The sequence below is a fragment of the Macrosteles quadrilineatus genome, unplaced genomic scaffold (assembly GCF_028750875.1).
Source record: "Macrosteles quadrilineatus isolate MER2022 unplaced genomic scaffold, UCM_ALF_1.0 Scaffold_2__2_contigs__length_208266976, whole genome shotgun sequence".
NCBI classification, from domain to species: Eukaryota; Metazoa; Arthropoda; class Insecta; order Hemiptera; family Cicadellidae; genus Macrosteles; species Macrosteles quadrilineatus.
The window spans coordinates 152,552,909-152,569,787 of record NW_026542595.1 but is presented as its reverse complement, the minus strand read 5'-3'; the positions used below and the strand labels follow the sequence as shown (position 1 = coordinate 152,569,787).

At 35.3% G+C, this 16,879-nt stretch overlaps 1 protein-coding gene across 2 annotated transcripts in view; it reads right to left on the bottom strand.

Annotated features, from left to right (window-relative positions):
- Positions 1-1,992: 1,992 nt before the first annotated feature.
- The window catches only part of LOC128986617 (nose resistant to fluoxetine protein 6-like), a 42,894-nt gene continuing 28,007 nt past the window's right edge, over positions 1,993-16,879 (bottom strand). For both annotated transcript variants that reach the window (XM_054407071.1, XM_054407072.1), the window contains exons 9-14: positions 16,384-16,577; positions 9,202-9,337; positions 8,747-8,936; positions 3,575-3,717; positions 3,184-3,304; positions 1,993-2,571 (exon numbers count right to left, since the gene is read on the bottom strand). In XM_054407071.1, coding sequence (XP_054263046.1) covers positions 2,495-2,571; positions 3,184-3,304; positions 3,575-3,717; positions 8,747-8,936; positions 9,202-9,337; positions 16,384-16,577 — 861 coding nt within the window. In that variant the 3' untranslated portion in view covers positions 1,993-2,494. The remainder of the gene's footprint in view (positions 2,572-3,183; positions 3,305-3,574; positions 3,718-8,746; positions 8,937-9,201; positions 9,338-16,383; positions 16,578-16,879) is intronic.

Here is a 16,879-nt window from a genome sequence, read left to right as displayed (position 1 = left end):
ATTTGAGTGATGAACTAAAATGATTGTTTAATAAATATGAACAGGAAAAGTGATAAATTCATAAACAACAAATATAGTAACTAAAAAACATTTTTTTTATTTTAACCTCTTTGTAAATAAAAATAAGGAACATTAATATAATGTTATCAAAAATGATAAAAGCCCTATGTCTGATTTATGGATTGTTTATTTAAAAAAATCATAATTTACTATCTATTACTATTACTATAAAACTGGCTGTGTTCACATAACAGCATAGTTTTACTCATAACAACACGGGTAACGGACCAATGAGGTTCAAGGATTAGGCGAGAAGAAGTAAAATCGTAATGATTCGACCTTCAACTAGAAATTTTTAAGGTACTCGCAGAGGCTCGTACCTTAAATTTTCTACTCGTATCGTAAACCCTATCTTTACGTAACCGTTGCGTAAGCTACTATTACAACCTACATTTTTTGCAACAGGGATAGTAATTAAGACTTAGCTATCTGTATGTATATGGTTTATTTACAAAGTACAAAATAACGGCTTAACAATTATGAACGTTTCTGTCTTAAAATAAGCCTAGTCTTAATTATAGGTCCGTGAAGTTAGCCCCCCCCATAAAAGCACTAACAATTAAACTAGTATTAATGGTTAGTGCTTCGTTAGTGCTGGTTAGTGCTTCAACTCCCATCGTTAGTGCTCTTACGGTTCAGGAGCTATAACCGAAAAACTGTGGGGGGGCCAACTTCACGGAAGTTAGCCCCCCCCAGTAGTAATATGTGAGCACTAACTTTTAAAACTGTACCAACGGTTAGTGCTTCGTTAGTGCTGGTTAGTGCTTCAACTCCCATCGTTAGTGCTCTTACGGTTCAGGAGCTATAACCGAAAAACTGTGGGGGGGGCCAACTTCACGGAAGTTGGCCCCCCCCATAAAAGCACTAACAATTAAACTAGTATTAATGGTTAGTGCTTCGTTAGTGCTGGTTAGTGCTTCAACTCCCATCGTTAGTGCTCTTACGGTTCAGGAGCTATAACCGAAAAACTGTAGGGGGGCTAACTTCACGGAAGTTTGCCCCCCCCAGTAGTAATATGTGAGCATTAACTTTTAAAACTGTACCAACGGTTAGTGCTTCGTTAGTGCTGGTTAGTGCTTCAACTCCCATCGTTAGTGCTCTTGCGGTTCAGGAGCTATAACCGAAAAACTGGGGGGGGGGAAGTTAGCCCCCCCAGTTTTTCGGTTATAGCTCCTGAACCGTAAGAGCACTAACGATGGGAGTTGAAACACTAACCAGCACTAACGAAGCACTAACCATTAATACTAGTTTAATTGTTAGTGCTTTTATGGGGGGGGCCAACTTCCGTGAAGTTGGCCCCCCCACAGTTTTTCGGTTATAGCTCCTGAACCGTAAGAGCACTAACGATGGGAGTTGAAGCACTAACCAGCACTAACGAAGCACTAACCGTTGGTACAGTTTTAAAAGTTAGTGCTCACATATTACTACTGGGGGGGGCTAACTTCCGTGAAATTGGCCCCCCCACAGTTTTTCGCTTATAGCTCCTGAACCGTAAGAGCACTAACGATGGGAGTTAAAGCACTAACCAGCACTAACGAAGCACTAACCATTAATACTAGTTTAATTGTTAGTGCTTTTATGGGGGGGGCCAACTTCCGTGAAGTTGGCCCCCCCCACAGTTTTTCAGTTATAGCTCCTGAACCGTAAGAGCACTAACGATGGGAGTTGAAGCACTAACCAGCACTAACGAAGCACTAACCGTTGGTACAGTTTTAAAAGTTAGTGCTCACATATTACTACTGGGGGGGGCTAACTTCCGTGAAGTTGGCCCCCCCACAGTTTTTCGCTTATAGCTCCTGAACCGTAAGAGCACTAACGATGGGAGTTAAAGCACTAACCAGCACTAACGAAGCACTAACCATTAATACTATTTAATTGTTAGTGCTTTTATGGGGGGGGGCTAACTTCACGGACCTCTTTGTAGCCTTATTGTATTTTAGTAAGTAGTAAAGTTTGACCATAATGACTTTACTTACATTTACATATATTACTCTATTAAGTTCATGCCTTATTAATGCATCTGCATGTAAACAATCATTAATACAATGCCATGCCAAATTTCTAAAGAGCAATCAGGTGTGCTGCAGGATTATATAACTGTTTCCTGCATTATTTGATGGCAGTAACTACCAGTAGACAATAAATAAATAGAAGCGTCTTTTATCTTATTTACAACTAAGCTTAAACATGTGTTTCGATATAGAGTTGAAATGGGGTTGAGTACAACCCACATCTAAATACAAACTCGTCGTATTAAAATTGATTGAAACCAAGCAACTCAAAAACTAGATAGCATAAAACTTATCTCGAGTTTAGTGGTTTAAATTGGTTTTGCCAATCAAGTAGGCTTAGCATACTTTTGAGCTTTTTTTGTGAAACTCTACATGCAACACATTTTGCAATAAAACAAATCTTAAAATGTTATATTTTTGCTTCAAGGGTTTGTCAACCTGTAGCTCCAATCACTCACTTCCTTGACATCTTTAACATCTTCTGCAGTCTTCACTGAAACTGTCGAAACATAATTAGTTTAGTAGGTTTAACTAAAACTATGGTACATAATAAATATAATATAATTAATGGTATATAATTAATCTTCAGCAGTCTTAATGCAATGTTGAATGATAATAATTAGCCATCTGCAGTATTTTGAAACTATAGAATCATAATAATTAATTTTCTACAGTCTTTTCTTAAACTATCGACACATAATTAATATTCTGCAGTATTTACTGTAAATATCAAAACATAATCCGTCTACTACAGGTACAACGGAAACTATTAAAGCCTAACTAGTAATCTGTAGTTTTTACTGAAAGAAGCTAAACATCCTTGGTGACCTTTTCTGAATGAAATGTTAATAGTTTTCCTAAATTATATATGCTTTTCATTGATAAGTGTAATCATTACTGAGGTTTAAAGTACCATAGATTCAAGGCTTTACTAAAAGTATTTCTAGTAGAACGATCTTCTGAAATCTTTGCTAAAATATCAAAAACACAAGTAGTACTTAAACTATCAATATACTAGGCGTACGCTCATTCTTCCCGTATTGGGACGAAACGAAGATAGTCAATAAGGGGAATAAGGCTTCGCTAAGGCAACCAGATAATGTTTACTTACGGTGCTGAGTTTTCCCAGCAGTCAGGTGTTTAAAGACGTATCTACAGGGTGTCTCAATGTACAGGAACATAACCAATGACATAAGTAGACCCAGGGCGAGGTCCGATATCGTCCAACTCACCTGGGATACATTACAATTCTTAGTAGAGAGAAATGGAATAGAAAAACTACATTTTATCAGCATGGCATATATCTAAATTGATAATAAAAATGATAAGGTTTAAACAAGTATAAAAATCTTGGACTTCCATAAATTTCTCATTATATATTTTACATGTCTGACGCAAGAGAATTGCAACAAATTTCTGGTTGGAGTTTGGAACAAAAATTACTTATACATCGACGTACATGTTATAGCAAATCCGTAGAAATATTTTGGTTATATACTTACTAATCCGTAAATGTCAAATCTGAGCGGCGCCCGAGCAGCGGCTGCGGCAGCGATTTGGGGGATGTTGTGTACCAAGTACATGCTGTAGGAGAGCTTACTCAGAGGAACAAACCCTCTCCAGGAGAATAGGTCGGACACCCAGGCTGAAAAATCAAAATAAGTTTCAAAGTTTCTTTAAACAAAATACACCAATTAGGCGTGATGGTGTAGCCAGTCTAGGGGTTGGAGTGAGGTATTGTTAAAGTAGATTCTAAACCGTCTTCTATTCTTGATCAGACCCCAAGGCAGAAGATACAATTAGGTTGAAACGGAATTCTAAGACAACATTTTACTCTTATTATCTAGCCTTGGATTTCATGGCATTTTAATCATTAGACTGTAGGGGAATTTTTTGAGGACCAAAATCGGGTTGAATCCTGACAAACACTAATGCATTTCGGCTATGCGGTGATGCTGTGACTTGGTTTGGAGCCCTTATTCAGCTGTAGGCGCACCTAATTAGAAAAATGAAAAACTGTTCTTTAACACAAGAAATGTATCATTCTATATTGGAGTACTCTCTAAACTGGAAGTCAAACGATATAATATACTACAGGTGGACTTTTTACTAGAATCGGTTAAGCACTGGTGGACTATCTTTGACAGTGAACTTCTTTGCCTGTTGTGTGAACTGACTTTAAGAGACTCTGGCACGTATGGTCAGTTTTAGATTTTTTTACTTATGAAACTCAATGAAAACCTAGTACTGTAGTATAATTAAGATAAACCACGATAGAAGAGGCTTAACAAAACCAGTAATAGCCTACAAAAGTTTTGGAGGACAAAATTGTAACATAATACCTCCGCCGCAGCAAACCTGCCGTCTAAGCGAATTTCCATTTGCCTGAATTTATTTTCAATTAATCTATTTATAAAATTAGGTTTAACAAGTACCTAGGTTTGCTGCTACAAGGAAACTAAAAAAGTGTGTTTTTAAGTAAAATAATTATAGTTTTCTCCGTAACCAATAACCGTACAAAAACACTTTGATATACTTTATTATGTGTTTTTTAAGCTCTTTAAGAAAGTTTATAGATAAATTGGGAATTTTTTTGTTTTGAGTGTCAAAAATGAGAAAAATCAATTTTTACCCCATATGCTGGTTCGCGAACTCATTCAAGTTTATCCCGCCATACGCCTTCAAACCAAATTTCATCAAAATCGGACAAAAATTACTCAAGTTATCGTCCGGACGGACACACACACATACATATATAAAAATTTAAACGAATGGTGTTTTTGGCCTCTGGGGACATCAAAATAGAAAGTAAATCGGTCCCGGGCCTAGGTCTTACCATGAAACCTACGGTAATAGCTACTTCCCTATAGGGAAATTCGCTAAAACAACAGAGAATTCTTGATTTCCTTAGAGAACAATTGGAGAACCTTGGATATTCCAGATAGGACTTCGAAGACCTTTGCATTGTTTCATGCTCACCTTTTACTACGATTAAGCTACGACCTTCTAGCTACTAAAGGAAGTTTACTATTTGCTAACTAGCTTTACTCAAAATAGTATTGGTTGATGTTTAACCAGGGGTGCCCATCCCCCCCTAGACTCATGACGCAACCCCCCCCCCCCCCAATTGAGCAAAACCCCCCCCCCCACCATAAATGAGGTACACAACAAATGAGAAAGATTATTCCACCGCCCAGCATTATTTGTAAAACTAAAAGAAGTTTTATACTTTGTCTTAGTGTCTTAGATATTGAAAATTCAAATGAGATAATAAAATAAAATATCAAATGTCAAATTCAAACCCAGTTAATCTATATAAATAAAGATGAAGTTTTGTCTGTACATTGCTCAGAATTATACATTTTGGGTTATTTTTACGTTCTATACATTGAAGAAGTTGAAACATGTCTTATCTCAATTTATGTCCGTCTGTCACGGCCCAGATGGTATTTTACACAGCCATCTAAAGAAAACTAGAGTACGGTACCGATTATGATTCTAATTGTATTCACAGGATTGGCGAGAGTGCCCTTAGCCATTAAATATGGCCTCACTATTTTGGAAATAAAATAACGGACGATCAAAAACACAATTTTGTGTTATTTTTTAGTTTTTTTCTCCATGTTTACTACATACGTCATTTATGAAATGCTATTAATCTGTTAAGAGAACACGTCATATATGAAATTACGAACAGCTGTTTTGATAAAGATTCTTTTTTCTAGCTGTTACCGATATGTTTACATACCTAAAATGTTGTTTACGAATACTGTGTAGGCCCTAACGTTTGTAAGCAAATCCAAAACCAAGTGAGATTAATAACCGAACCGTGTGGCTTTGGCTCACATAACAGGTTTGATTTATCTCGGGTAATATGTAACTGTAAATTAAATTAAATAACAAGCCATCATCCAGGTCGGGAACCGGAGATTCTGTGTGTATCAAGTTGTACTTGAATTTTGATTACCGGGGAAAGACCGTGAATCAGTGTTGTACAGGACTGGAAAACTTATCTTTCTATATAAATAAAATTAGAGTTTTATAAGTCACCTCAATTTAAGGAATTATTGCCAGAATATAGCGTTCGTAACCTCTGCTTAACGAATTGTCAGCGTCTTTCTCTTGATTTAACGACCCCCTATCCCTCCCTTTTGAAACATCACAGCTCCTTTGATGAAAATGAAATTGAAACAAGAAACAACGCTTGCGCCAACAATCGTCTGCTCAGTCTGTCTGCTGTGCGCTATGTTACAACAGATTTCAGATTCAACAGCTGGGGAATCAAGGCTCTGATTGGGTAACGAGTACTGAGTAGGCTTAAATAATGGCGACTTGTTGAGTTTGTGTATGAATTGAAGAGAAACCTAATAAATGACAGAAGAACAAAGAAAAAGAATAACAAGACTGTTCTCGTATTTTTACTATCTCTAAATATAATTTTACACTTTTTTATTACTTATCTATCAATTCCTATGTTGTGATACAGCACCTACCGGTAGCCTATCTGTCTATCATGAGCAGTAGCTTATAACACTTTCTAAGGTTTAATATTTACGTTATGTATTTATAGCAATGCAGTGTTTGGCTAGTTATTATAGTTGAGTTTCAGTTAGCTATAATTTTAAACGTTGCCATTAATTTGTGCAACTGAACCAAGATAAATAATTTGAAATGTCATAATTGCACAATAATAATGATTGTGCAATATTGAATTCCGTTTATAAAAATGCAAATCATGACGTTAATAGCTGGTTTTTAATTTTGTTTGGTTTGTCATCTGTTTTTATACTATATGGGATTAACTGTATTTTTCATTATCCCCCCCCCCCCCCTACTAGGTCAGGTAATCGAGTATCTACACAATAGTGTAAAGTATTGTAGCCTATGCTACTTGATTGTATTTTAATGAGCTTTATGTCAACAAAGCGTTCTGTGCTGAGTCGCGGTGTAGCTGGACGTGTCTGTAGGCCTACCACACGTTATCTTTATCTATTTCAGCAGTTGAGCTATTCCGTGCCCTCCCTCTTAGATCTCACGTCTGCCTAACTTGAATAATAACTTCCTACACGAATCCTAAACTATCCTAAAATCCCATTTTAACTAATTGAATTCAATAATATAACTATTGACGTTAATTAATCCACTTTCTATCTCGTGACTTGTAAAATATTTTTGATTGTCGTCACGTTGAACACTGTTGCAATTAACTTTAGCCACCCCCCCCCCATTTGAATTTTTGCAACCCCCCCCCAAAAATTTCAATGACGCAGTCTGCGTCACAGCCCCCCCTTGTGGGCACCCCTGGTTTAACAGTTTATTTTGATGCATTATTTCGAGTTACGTTAATTGTATTGCTATAGTACGGTTGTTTGGCTATCAACAATCATAAAATAGAATTACGCTACAGGAAATCTTTAAAAAAGTAAAATTCTGAAAATAAAACATAGTTTTTTTATATAACTCATATATTCATAGATTCACAGATATTTCATTATTATTTGAAATAAATTAAAAGGTTCACTTTAACACAATTCCACTGGTATCGATATTAAAACTATAAACACATATTCAGAAAATTGAAATTTTAAAATTATTATGATTCGGGCTTTTGTAAGTAATTTTTATTCCAAGAAGCATAAATGTTTTTACACAAGGCAGCCAAGAATTTCATCTATGCTAATTCGGTTGATCAACCGATGTGTAAATAATAGTCATGTATTTGCTACAGCGAAGCCGCTAAGATAGTAGATTATGAAAGTAAAATTTAAACAAATATACAATCACCGAATTCAATAATTAGTAAAACACAGCTTCAGTCACGTTCAAGGTTTGTTTAGTAAACATCTAGAACCTACTTGGCCCAAACTAATTCCACGTATCAGTGTGAGTGTGAATGGCCGGAGTAATCTCCGACTTGTCAAATTAACTATTTTAACTCGTTTAACGATGTTTGGCTTGACGATTAGTCTGTAGCGGATGTGATTAACTTAGTTTTTGAAAGTCATTAAAGGCGTTTACAGAACATTGAACTACTTTTTGCTGAAATAAAGGTTTCTAAACTTAAGTACGCTAAAGTGAAAACTATCTTTGAGGTAGAGACAATAATAGTGTGTCAGATTGCGGTATATTATATCAAAACCCTAACATTCTTTGAAATAAATTTTCTGCTAAAATTAGTACATAATGTGACGGAATAGTAGACAATATATCATGATGGTAATTTGTACCCGATTCAGGTTTCTTCAGAAGTAAACTATTACTAAACTAAAGAATCTACTTGATTCCTCTCATTATGGTTAGTTTTAACCTCACTTATTTTGGCTCAAACCTTTAACTCTACACTACCTCTTCAGTAATAAATGCCGGCGTCATCGAAATCCCGAAGGTTTTTTCAGTACCAGCAGCGTTAATTGTCTGTTGGAGATTGCTGGAATTTTCACCATTACTTTGAATATGTGTCCTAAAATATCAAGGCTGGGACTTCCAACGCAGTTGAAACCGGAAACCAACGGATTTCAACAGATGTACTCAAATGAACCCGGTGATTTGTGAACGTTAATAGGTCATCAACGAATCTGAAGTCCAAGAAAGAAATTCAACGTTACCGATCCATTTTTGCTAATTACTTTCTTACAATCAACACTATTAGTTACATAAAATATTATAACGCTTACATTTCGGACCGAATATGAAGGCCCAGAACACTGAGGTCATTCCTAGGGCGAAGACCGCATGGTTTAGAGCGGCGTAGAGGGCCGACTCCAGGGCGTTGTAGGGCCTGGCAGGATCTGTGTAGATGGCGCCTGTCCAGTAGGTGACAAAACATACCATGAACCCACACCCCAGCAGTAGCCAGGAGTTGCTCTGGAAAGTGATAAAGGAGTTAACGAAAACTAGACAAGGAGTTTCGAAGTATTATCTTGTAGTAGTTAAAAGCTTTAATTTTGCAGTCTCATTTTTTTATTTTTTTTTTTATGTAAAGTAAATATGACTATTTAGTAATTTACTTTACATACAACCATTTTAATCGTGCTACTGATACTGTTAAAGACTTTACTGGCCACAAAACAAAAACCTCCAATAGATTGGTTGTGTTTTTCAAATATTTTTAGGCAGTGTTCATTGGTACCTTGGTAAGTTCCGTTGTTCTTCTCCTGAATACAGCATAGCCAGCTAACACGCCTATCAAATATCCAGGTGCTCTATAGTGTGCCTGACTGTACACTGATAGGTATACATCATCTGTTCTGACTTGCTCCCACATTCTGTAAACATTAGAAAATTGAACAGTCAGTTGTCCAATAGACTTGGTGTAGAATTGACAAACAATTTGAGGGTTCGTAAATCAAATGCCAGTCTGTGAACTGGCAACGCTGGAAAGTGTGTTGTCGGTCAAGAGGTTTTTAGTATAAAAATGTTTTTATTTAAACTCGCAGTGCGAGTGCGAGCAAGTGGTTTGTAAGTCTACTGGTATCCACGACCTCTGTGTGTTAATAGCACTCAATTTGTTGCAAATATGGGGTTTTCAGTTCTTACTAAGTATAGACTTCGGTAATGAAGATATCCAATGACTCTATTATTAGTATTATTAGGATAAATTAGCAAGTTAACTAAGTAAACAACAACCTTAATGACGGAAAAAAATTAACGCGATACTTTAACGAGTTGTTGAGAATATCTAAGAATACGGTTATTTAATGCGTGTTTTGAGTCCAATTTCAATTTTGTAAAATAAAAGGTATAGTTTGACTAAAAATATGGACTTTTCGTGAATACATACTTCTTTCTTCAATTTATACTATTTTTAAATATCTTTTTCCTAATTTTCCTTAAGTAAATCTTTGAACAAGTAAGCTAATGACCAAATTATTCTACGTGCTATTTATCCAACTTATTTCTACTTGACAAAACTATGTACAAAGAGTAGTTTATTTGGAAGTTTCAAGTATAATTCTATGAATGATTGGACTAAATAAATGGTTTTTTTAATGGAATTTCCACTTGCAGCAAAGATCAATTAAAGTTTCCAAAGTAAAAAATTTGATGAAAAGGAAAAAAGGATTGAGTTTATAAGACTTTAAGGATTGAGGGACAGTAGTTAGTTGACGTGTAAAAGTAAAATCAGTTAAAAGAAGGCTTACAACAAAACTCATACAATTATTGTTCTTGCTCAGATTCGAGTCAGTTTTAGAGCACAAAAAAGACATTCTCTCAATACTAAGTCTGCGTCACTATCATAATGTAAATATAATATAAATTATCGTGATCTAAATGATCAGTCGAAATGTATCTATTTCATATCCACTTTGTTGAAATCTTAGAGAAAATAGATTTCTTAGATAGAGAAAATAGATAGAGAAAAAAGATTTCAACGTTAGCTTTCCTTTCCTAAATTTTTTCGTAATTTTGGCTATGTTTGTTAAACTCAATCCAATGATGATTGAAACTATTAACTTGAAACAAATCAGAATAGTAGGAGTCACAAAATAGTATTATACCAGTTATAGTTCAAATACCAGTATTTCTGTTGCCCAAAGTTAAGCCCAAATATCATAATCCTAGTAAAATAAGTGATTATTTCTATGAAAATTCTGTTTTAAAAATGATGTCCGCTGTTTTCAAACCTAAATAAATTATTATCTCAATTAATTATGGAGGTCAATTGCCCCTTCTCTGAAAGTACCGCTGGTTTCCAAAACAAATAGTTCAGTGAATCTGAATCAGGTGTTACTGATGTTATCGTGCGATCTAGCATTCGAACCAGTAGAACAACACATGTCAATTTAATACAATCGCAGTCTCTACAGAACAACAATAATACTTGTGTAATAAACAAGATGTACTGTACTGCAAACCCTATCAGCTGATCATTTATCGATTTCGCATTGTTGACAATCACCTGTCACAAGAGACAATTCCAAACTGTGATCCACGCCATAATGACGTCAGCGAAAGAAGTGCAAGTCACTCACAGTCAAACTACTAGGTACTGTGAGTACAATTACTTTGTTGCTGCAATTGATTGCAGCTTTTGAGGTTTTTAAGAAAGGACGTTAAAGGTGACTAATGAAAGGTTGTTAGGGAAAATCTTTAAGTTTGTTCATATAACTGCCATTATATAAACAAACGATTCATATAAGTTCATCAAGAGTCGTTAAGATTCATTACAACCGTATAAAAGTCAAAGATTTGGTCATATAACTGAATTTTGTAGAAGAGCTGTACAGCACAATGTATATTTTTTGCCGTAAAAAACAAGAACTCAAGGGCTTCGTCTAAGTATTTGAGAGTTATAATGTAACGCTTTTCTGGTATCGAAACAAGAAGTGAAATAGTTACACAACCCATAGAATAACAAGTGAATCATCAATACTTATACAAGAGTCCGAATCATCCATTTGGAAAACTTTTTAACATTTTTGGCACCCCAATAGAATAAGTAAGGTTAAGTTGTCAGTGAAATAAAAACCATTTTCCTACAGTCAAAATGGTCAAAGTGACAAAGTGGCCTTCCTTGCACTGATTATAGCACAGACAGTTGCTAATTTCTGCACCTACTTTCTTTGCCGCACACTTTTTACTTTTACCGCAAATTTCTTCTGTTGCACACCAGTATTCCAACCAAACAACACAGAACAGCGTGCTCTTATTAGGCACGTAATAAGTGTACACTTGATAATAAGTTGGAAACCGAAGATATTACGACTACGATAAGCTGGTGCAGCGTTTCCCATTTCGTTCAATGTTTGGATTTAACCTAACCTAAAACCGTGTTGTACAGTGTTTGAAAGACTAATTATGTATATGCTTTATAGTCACTGTAGGAAAATTATAATGTGTAGCGTGTAACTAAGCCTTTGCTGCACTCCAGTAAACATTTCTCGAAAGTGTTGACAATGTGCCACTTTACCCACTAGTTACATAAATAACTATTCTAAAATGTATTTATGCAATTTCCAAATACCTCTTGAAACCCATGAAATAACAAACAAGCTTGGTATTATTTGTTGAAATATCGATTAAAGGTTTAGGGGTTCAGTTTTATTTCCTTTTCTTCATAAATTACGTTTTAAGAGTCAGAAACTAGTTTGGTCAGCCACAGACCAGAAGGGGCGTTAGCAGATCGGGTGAAAATTTTCTAATATCCTCGAAGTAAACTTTAGATCGTCTGTAGTGTCGACGAGGGCAAGTCTCATGTTGCTTTCAATTCTGAGGAAATGACAATGTTTGTATAGCAGCGATATTTTCTACCATAATTCAGCTTTCCTCACGCACTGTTAGTTTGTGCACTACAAGTACCTTCTTAGGCTAGTCTAGTTTTAATATGTACACATTCACATTCATTAGGTTTTTTGGAATTATGGTTAGCAATAATCCGAAAGTGAAACTTAATCGTGTTAAGGGCAACTATTTTAGGCGCGTTAGTTTTAAAACGCCTGTTCATTTCAAATACTGCACACAAACATATCTGTGGAGCATTCTGCTTGATACTAAATGAAGGCACTCCTTTCAATTGGCAACTTAACTTCTAACCTAGCTTAGCTTAACACGTTCGCTACTGCAATAGTACGAAATTTTCCATTCACATGGACCAGCGACGCACATATGCGACGGCCGGTTTCCACCCATAGACTGCCGTCGCATATATGCGACGGCTAGTCACATCAAAATAGACTGCCGACGCATATTTGCGTCGGGGTTCTAATGTTATTAAAATGCTTATATCTTTGTAGTGGTCTATTTGAAGGCACTGAATTCCCTGCAGTGGTCTACAGAGATGTCTGACGCACAACTATCCTATCCGTGGGTGTGTATGTGCAGCACATCCACTCTAGGGAGAAGAAGTTTGTTTCGTTTAGATTGGTTGATTAATTAGTAATCGATTGATTGGTTATTAATCTATTGATTGGTTTGATTTTTAAGGCATTTTTTGTGATTTTCCACCGATCAGAATGGTCAAAAAGCGTTGGAAACTCAGTTTTTACAAGTTAAAGACTGTTGATTCATGGAATATTGGGATTTAATAGCTTTATAACCTATTAATTAGGTTGAGGCTTTCTAATGTAACGTCAGATGATACAAATTGTATGTTAAAAATAATATTTACGTGGTTTATAGGGAAAATAACTCGTGGGAAACTTTAAATGCAAATATCTCGAAAACTAAAAGTGATACAGAGATGGGATTTTCACTGAATTGTAGCTAATTTTTACCCACATTTTACTAACCTAATTAAATGCATGCGTCTTTAAGGGTTATTTAGTAATCGACCGCCCGCGTTTAAGTTACTACGCGTTGCGTTCTGCAAACGGCAGGCGATAGTCACGATAGCTTGTATAGTGAGAAGTATTCCAAAGGCTATAAATCATTTTCTATTGTATTTGTGGTCAAACAAGCTATATAAGCCTAGATTTATTAGTAAAATATCTAAAAGTACAGATTTTAACTCTATATTTATGGTTAAATGACCAAAAAATACGTATAATTAGCATTCAAACTAATCAGGTTTATGCTTTTTACAACATTAAAATGCTTTATTTCTGATTTTGTTACTTACTAATTCTTGTTTTCACCATAATATTGTTAATACATATTCTTTATACAGTTCAATACTTTAAAACCATACATTTATACTTAAAACATGTATAGAAAATTCAATTTTCAATCGAATAAAACTATCCTTTAAAACACGTATACAATCTTCAACCGAATAAAACTCGAGGTTCAAGAGTCTGTATATGGTAAACTGTATGGTGTTTGTACTTTACTAATAAACTATTAAGCCAAAAAGTGTTTATGATTTTAGCCATACATATTAAAGTATGTTAATAGATCTACAGCAGCGCGCGGTGACCTTGCGCAATTTCCTTTGTCAGCACATTCTACCGATGTTTGGGAAATACGGCCCGCGACTTGGCAGGCAGTTGATGTAACACTATGTACACTTCAAATAAATATCTTATAATTAGTTTAATACAGATTATAGCCTCTGATGAATGTATAGATTAACAGGAAGACTAACTAAAGACCTATCTTCATTTAACCGAATACTACGATTGTTATATGAATTTAAAGGGTCTTTATTAGGATTCTAACTGTTTTAACCCAATTTTGAACTAACCAAAGTATAATATAGTACCTTTGAGAATCATTTCAGCCTAAAACAGTAAATATTACGTTAATATACACTTTAAAAGTCTACAATCTGTGACTTAAAATAGTCCAACTCGGAGCAAAATAGCCAACTTTAGACTGCTAAGGCTTAAAAAGTAAACATTTTTAAAGGATAAAATATATCTATTACTGTTGAATATATAGCAATAAACATAATTATGTAGTTTATTTAATGTTAATCCTTTCAATAGCTTTATATTTCAGAAAATAAAATGGCGTTTTCACCATGAGTTTAAAAGACGATAAATGTCATAATATTGCAGATTATAGTGTTATTTATGATTTTTTAAGGGATTTTAACATCAAATTAGTTAAACTATACTAGTAAATGATTTGAAAACCACATTTGGAGAGCTTATAACTGTATAGTTTAGCCAGAAAATGGAAAAAATCGATTATGACAAAGACAGTTCAAAAAACACTACAGGCTTATTCCTTTATTTATTTCTCTATAAAAGTAAATTATGACTTTATTTTTGTATATTTCACTGCTTAAGCACCTATTACATGGTATGTAGTGAAGTATAAGTAATTTAAATGTAGAGTTTATCGTAAATTCAAGTATTACCAGTGGTTGCAAATCGGCAAGTAAAACGATTCAAAACATAAGACTCATAGCCTAATCTTGACTTTCTAGTCATTTTAACCAATTTCATAATCACTTATTGATGAATTAGACTGTAGAATATAATAAAATTACCCATTAAAGGCTTAATACCAGGGAAATAAGCTCATATTAGCACTAAAAGTGGAATTACAGCCATTATATCAAGCAAATAAGCCTATAAATCCATAAAAAATCACTAAAAAATCGCTAAAAAATCACTAAAATCACTAAAAACCAATCAATCGATTAATAATTAATCAACCAATCTAAACGAAACAAATGAAACAAACTTCTTCTCCCTAGAGTGGATGTGCTGCACCATCCATCCATGTTGGCGACGCGCTTGGTCTGTGGATATGATGATTGGCGACGTCATATAATAGTTGGAAAAACTGGCTTTTACTTTTCTGCATCACTGTATGTATGTATGCAGTACGTATGCCGCATTATCCTATGTAGCTTTTATATTTGTTCAGTTATAAACTGTTCTTGAATAATCTGTTTATTTTTTTACTTACTTTCACCTTAAAACACAAAAAAATGAACTGTCGCATATATATGCGACGCTTAGTCTATTTCAAGAAAACTACGATAATTTTCACTATTGTCTTCGCTGTAGACCGGGCGTCGCAAATATGCGACATTACTAAAGGTTATAAAAAATACAAAAAACAAGAATAATTTATATACAAACACGATTGTAGCGTATTACAATGTAAATGATCACTGTTTTACAGGTTTTCGCCCGTGGTCTGTGTGTACTGTTATCCAAGTGACAGCCGGTCTGTGTGTAAGATTCAAATGTATACCTCGGTCTGTGGCAATGACCGCGGCGTCGCATATATGCGACGCTCAGTAGCGAACGTGTTAAGCATTACACAATTATAATAGCATTTCAGTATAAACTATAACGTACCGTACTTCTAAATGACGCTTTCATTTGAGATGTGGCAATGTAATTAATGCCAACGGACTTGACCGTTGCCAATCCCCAGTTGGGTTAATTTGGATTGTTTTTACATTTAATGTAGTGTGTTTACCTGTATGCAATTAAAGAATATGAGATAATCAAAATTAGAATTTGGATTTGGATTGAATACAGTTTGTTTCAAGTAAAAAAACGAGGATGTTTTTCGACTTTTTTTCAAAAAGGATTATGTAATAAATCACCAACTGACACCTGATATTGTGTGGACCAATGCAAGCAACGACAATCTTGGTGTTGTTTGACCTCATCTGCCCATTGTCTTAGATCTACTGGTCAGTATTGTGATTTGATGACAGATCTAGACACACCTTTGCCGAAGGAGTGAAAGAATATTCGTTTGGGATTAGCATTGGCAAGCTAGTAGAGTCTGCATTCATAATCGTGTGCTTCCAGCTGGTTTCAAAACAACAAAGTTCATAAGACGATGCCTAGGCTGTGTATCTTCACATTCTAGGACATCGGTGATTGGCGGGATTCGAACCCGGAACATTTGGGACCTAGACCCTGCACTACACCACTACCACGTGTCTTGTCATGCTCACCCCTTGTAGAAGGTAAGCAGGGCAGGCCTGTTATACAGGTATGTGCCCAGGAACGGTGCTGCTAGACCGACTGCTAGCAGCACAGCAGACAGTGGTAGACCCAGCAGCGGTCTTCTGTTTAGCAGCAGCAGCAGCAGTGTTCCACCCACGAACAGCTGGAAGTCGCAGGCGATGTACCAGGACTGGAGTAGGCACTGAGAACAGAAAAACAAACACTTTGCTAAAAGAAATTGATATACTTCTTCACACGGCAAGAGACGTTGGGAGGGTATTAGTAAAATAAAGTGAAATAAGGTTGGGATATCTTTAAACCCGGGTTTCCTTGGTTCCTTGGTTGGTTTACTTTGTTCTGTATCTATTTAGATTCCCAATCATATTTTCCAAGAATGTCATTGAATCCCTATTGACACTGTTATTTGTTTAACCTAAACTACATCTACTGTATATAGTGAACATGTACATAATATTGTATTTTGATTATGACGTCAAACACTTT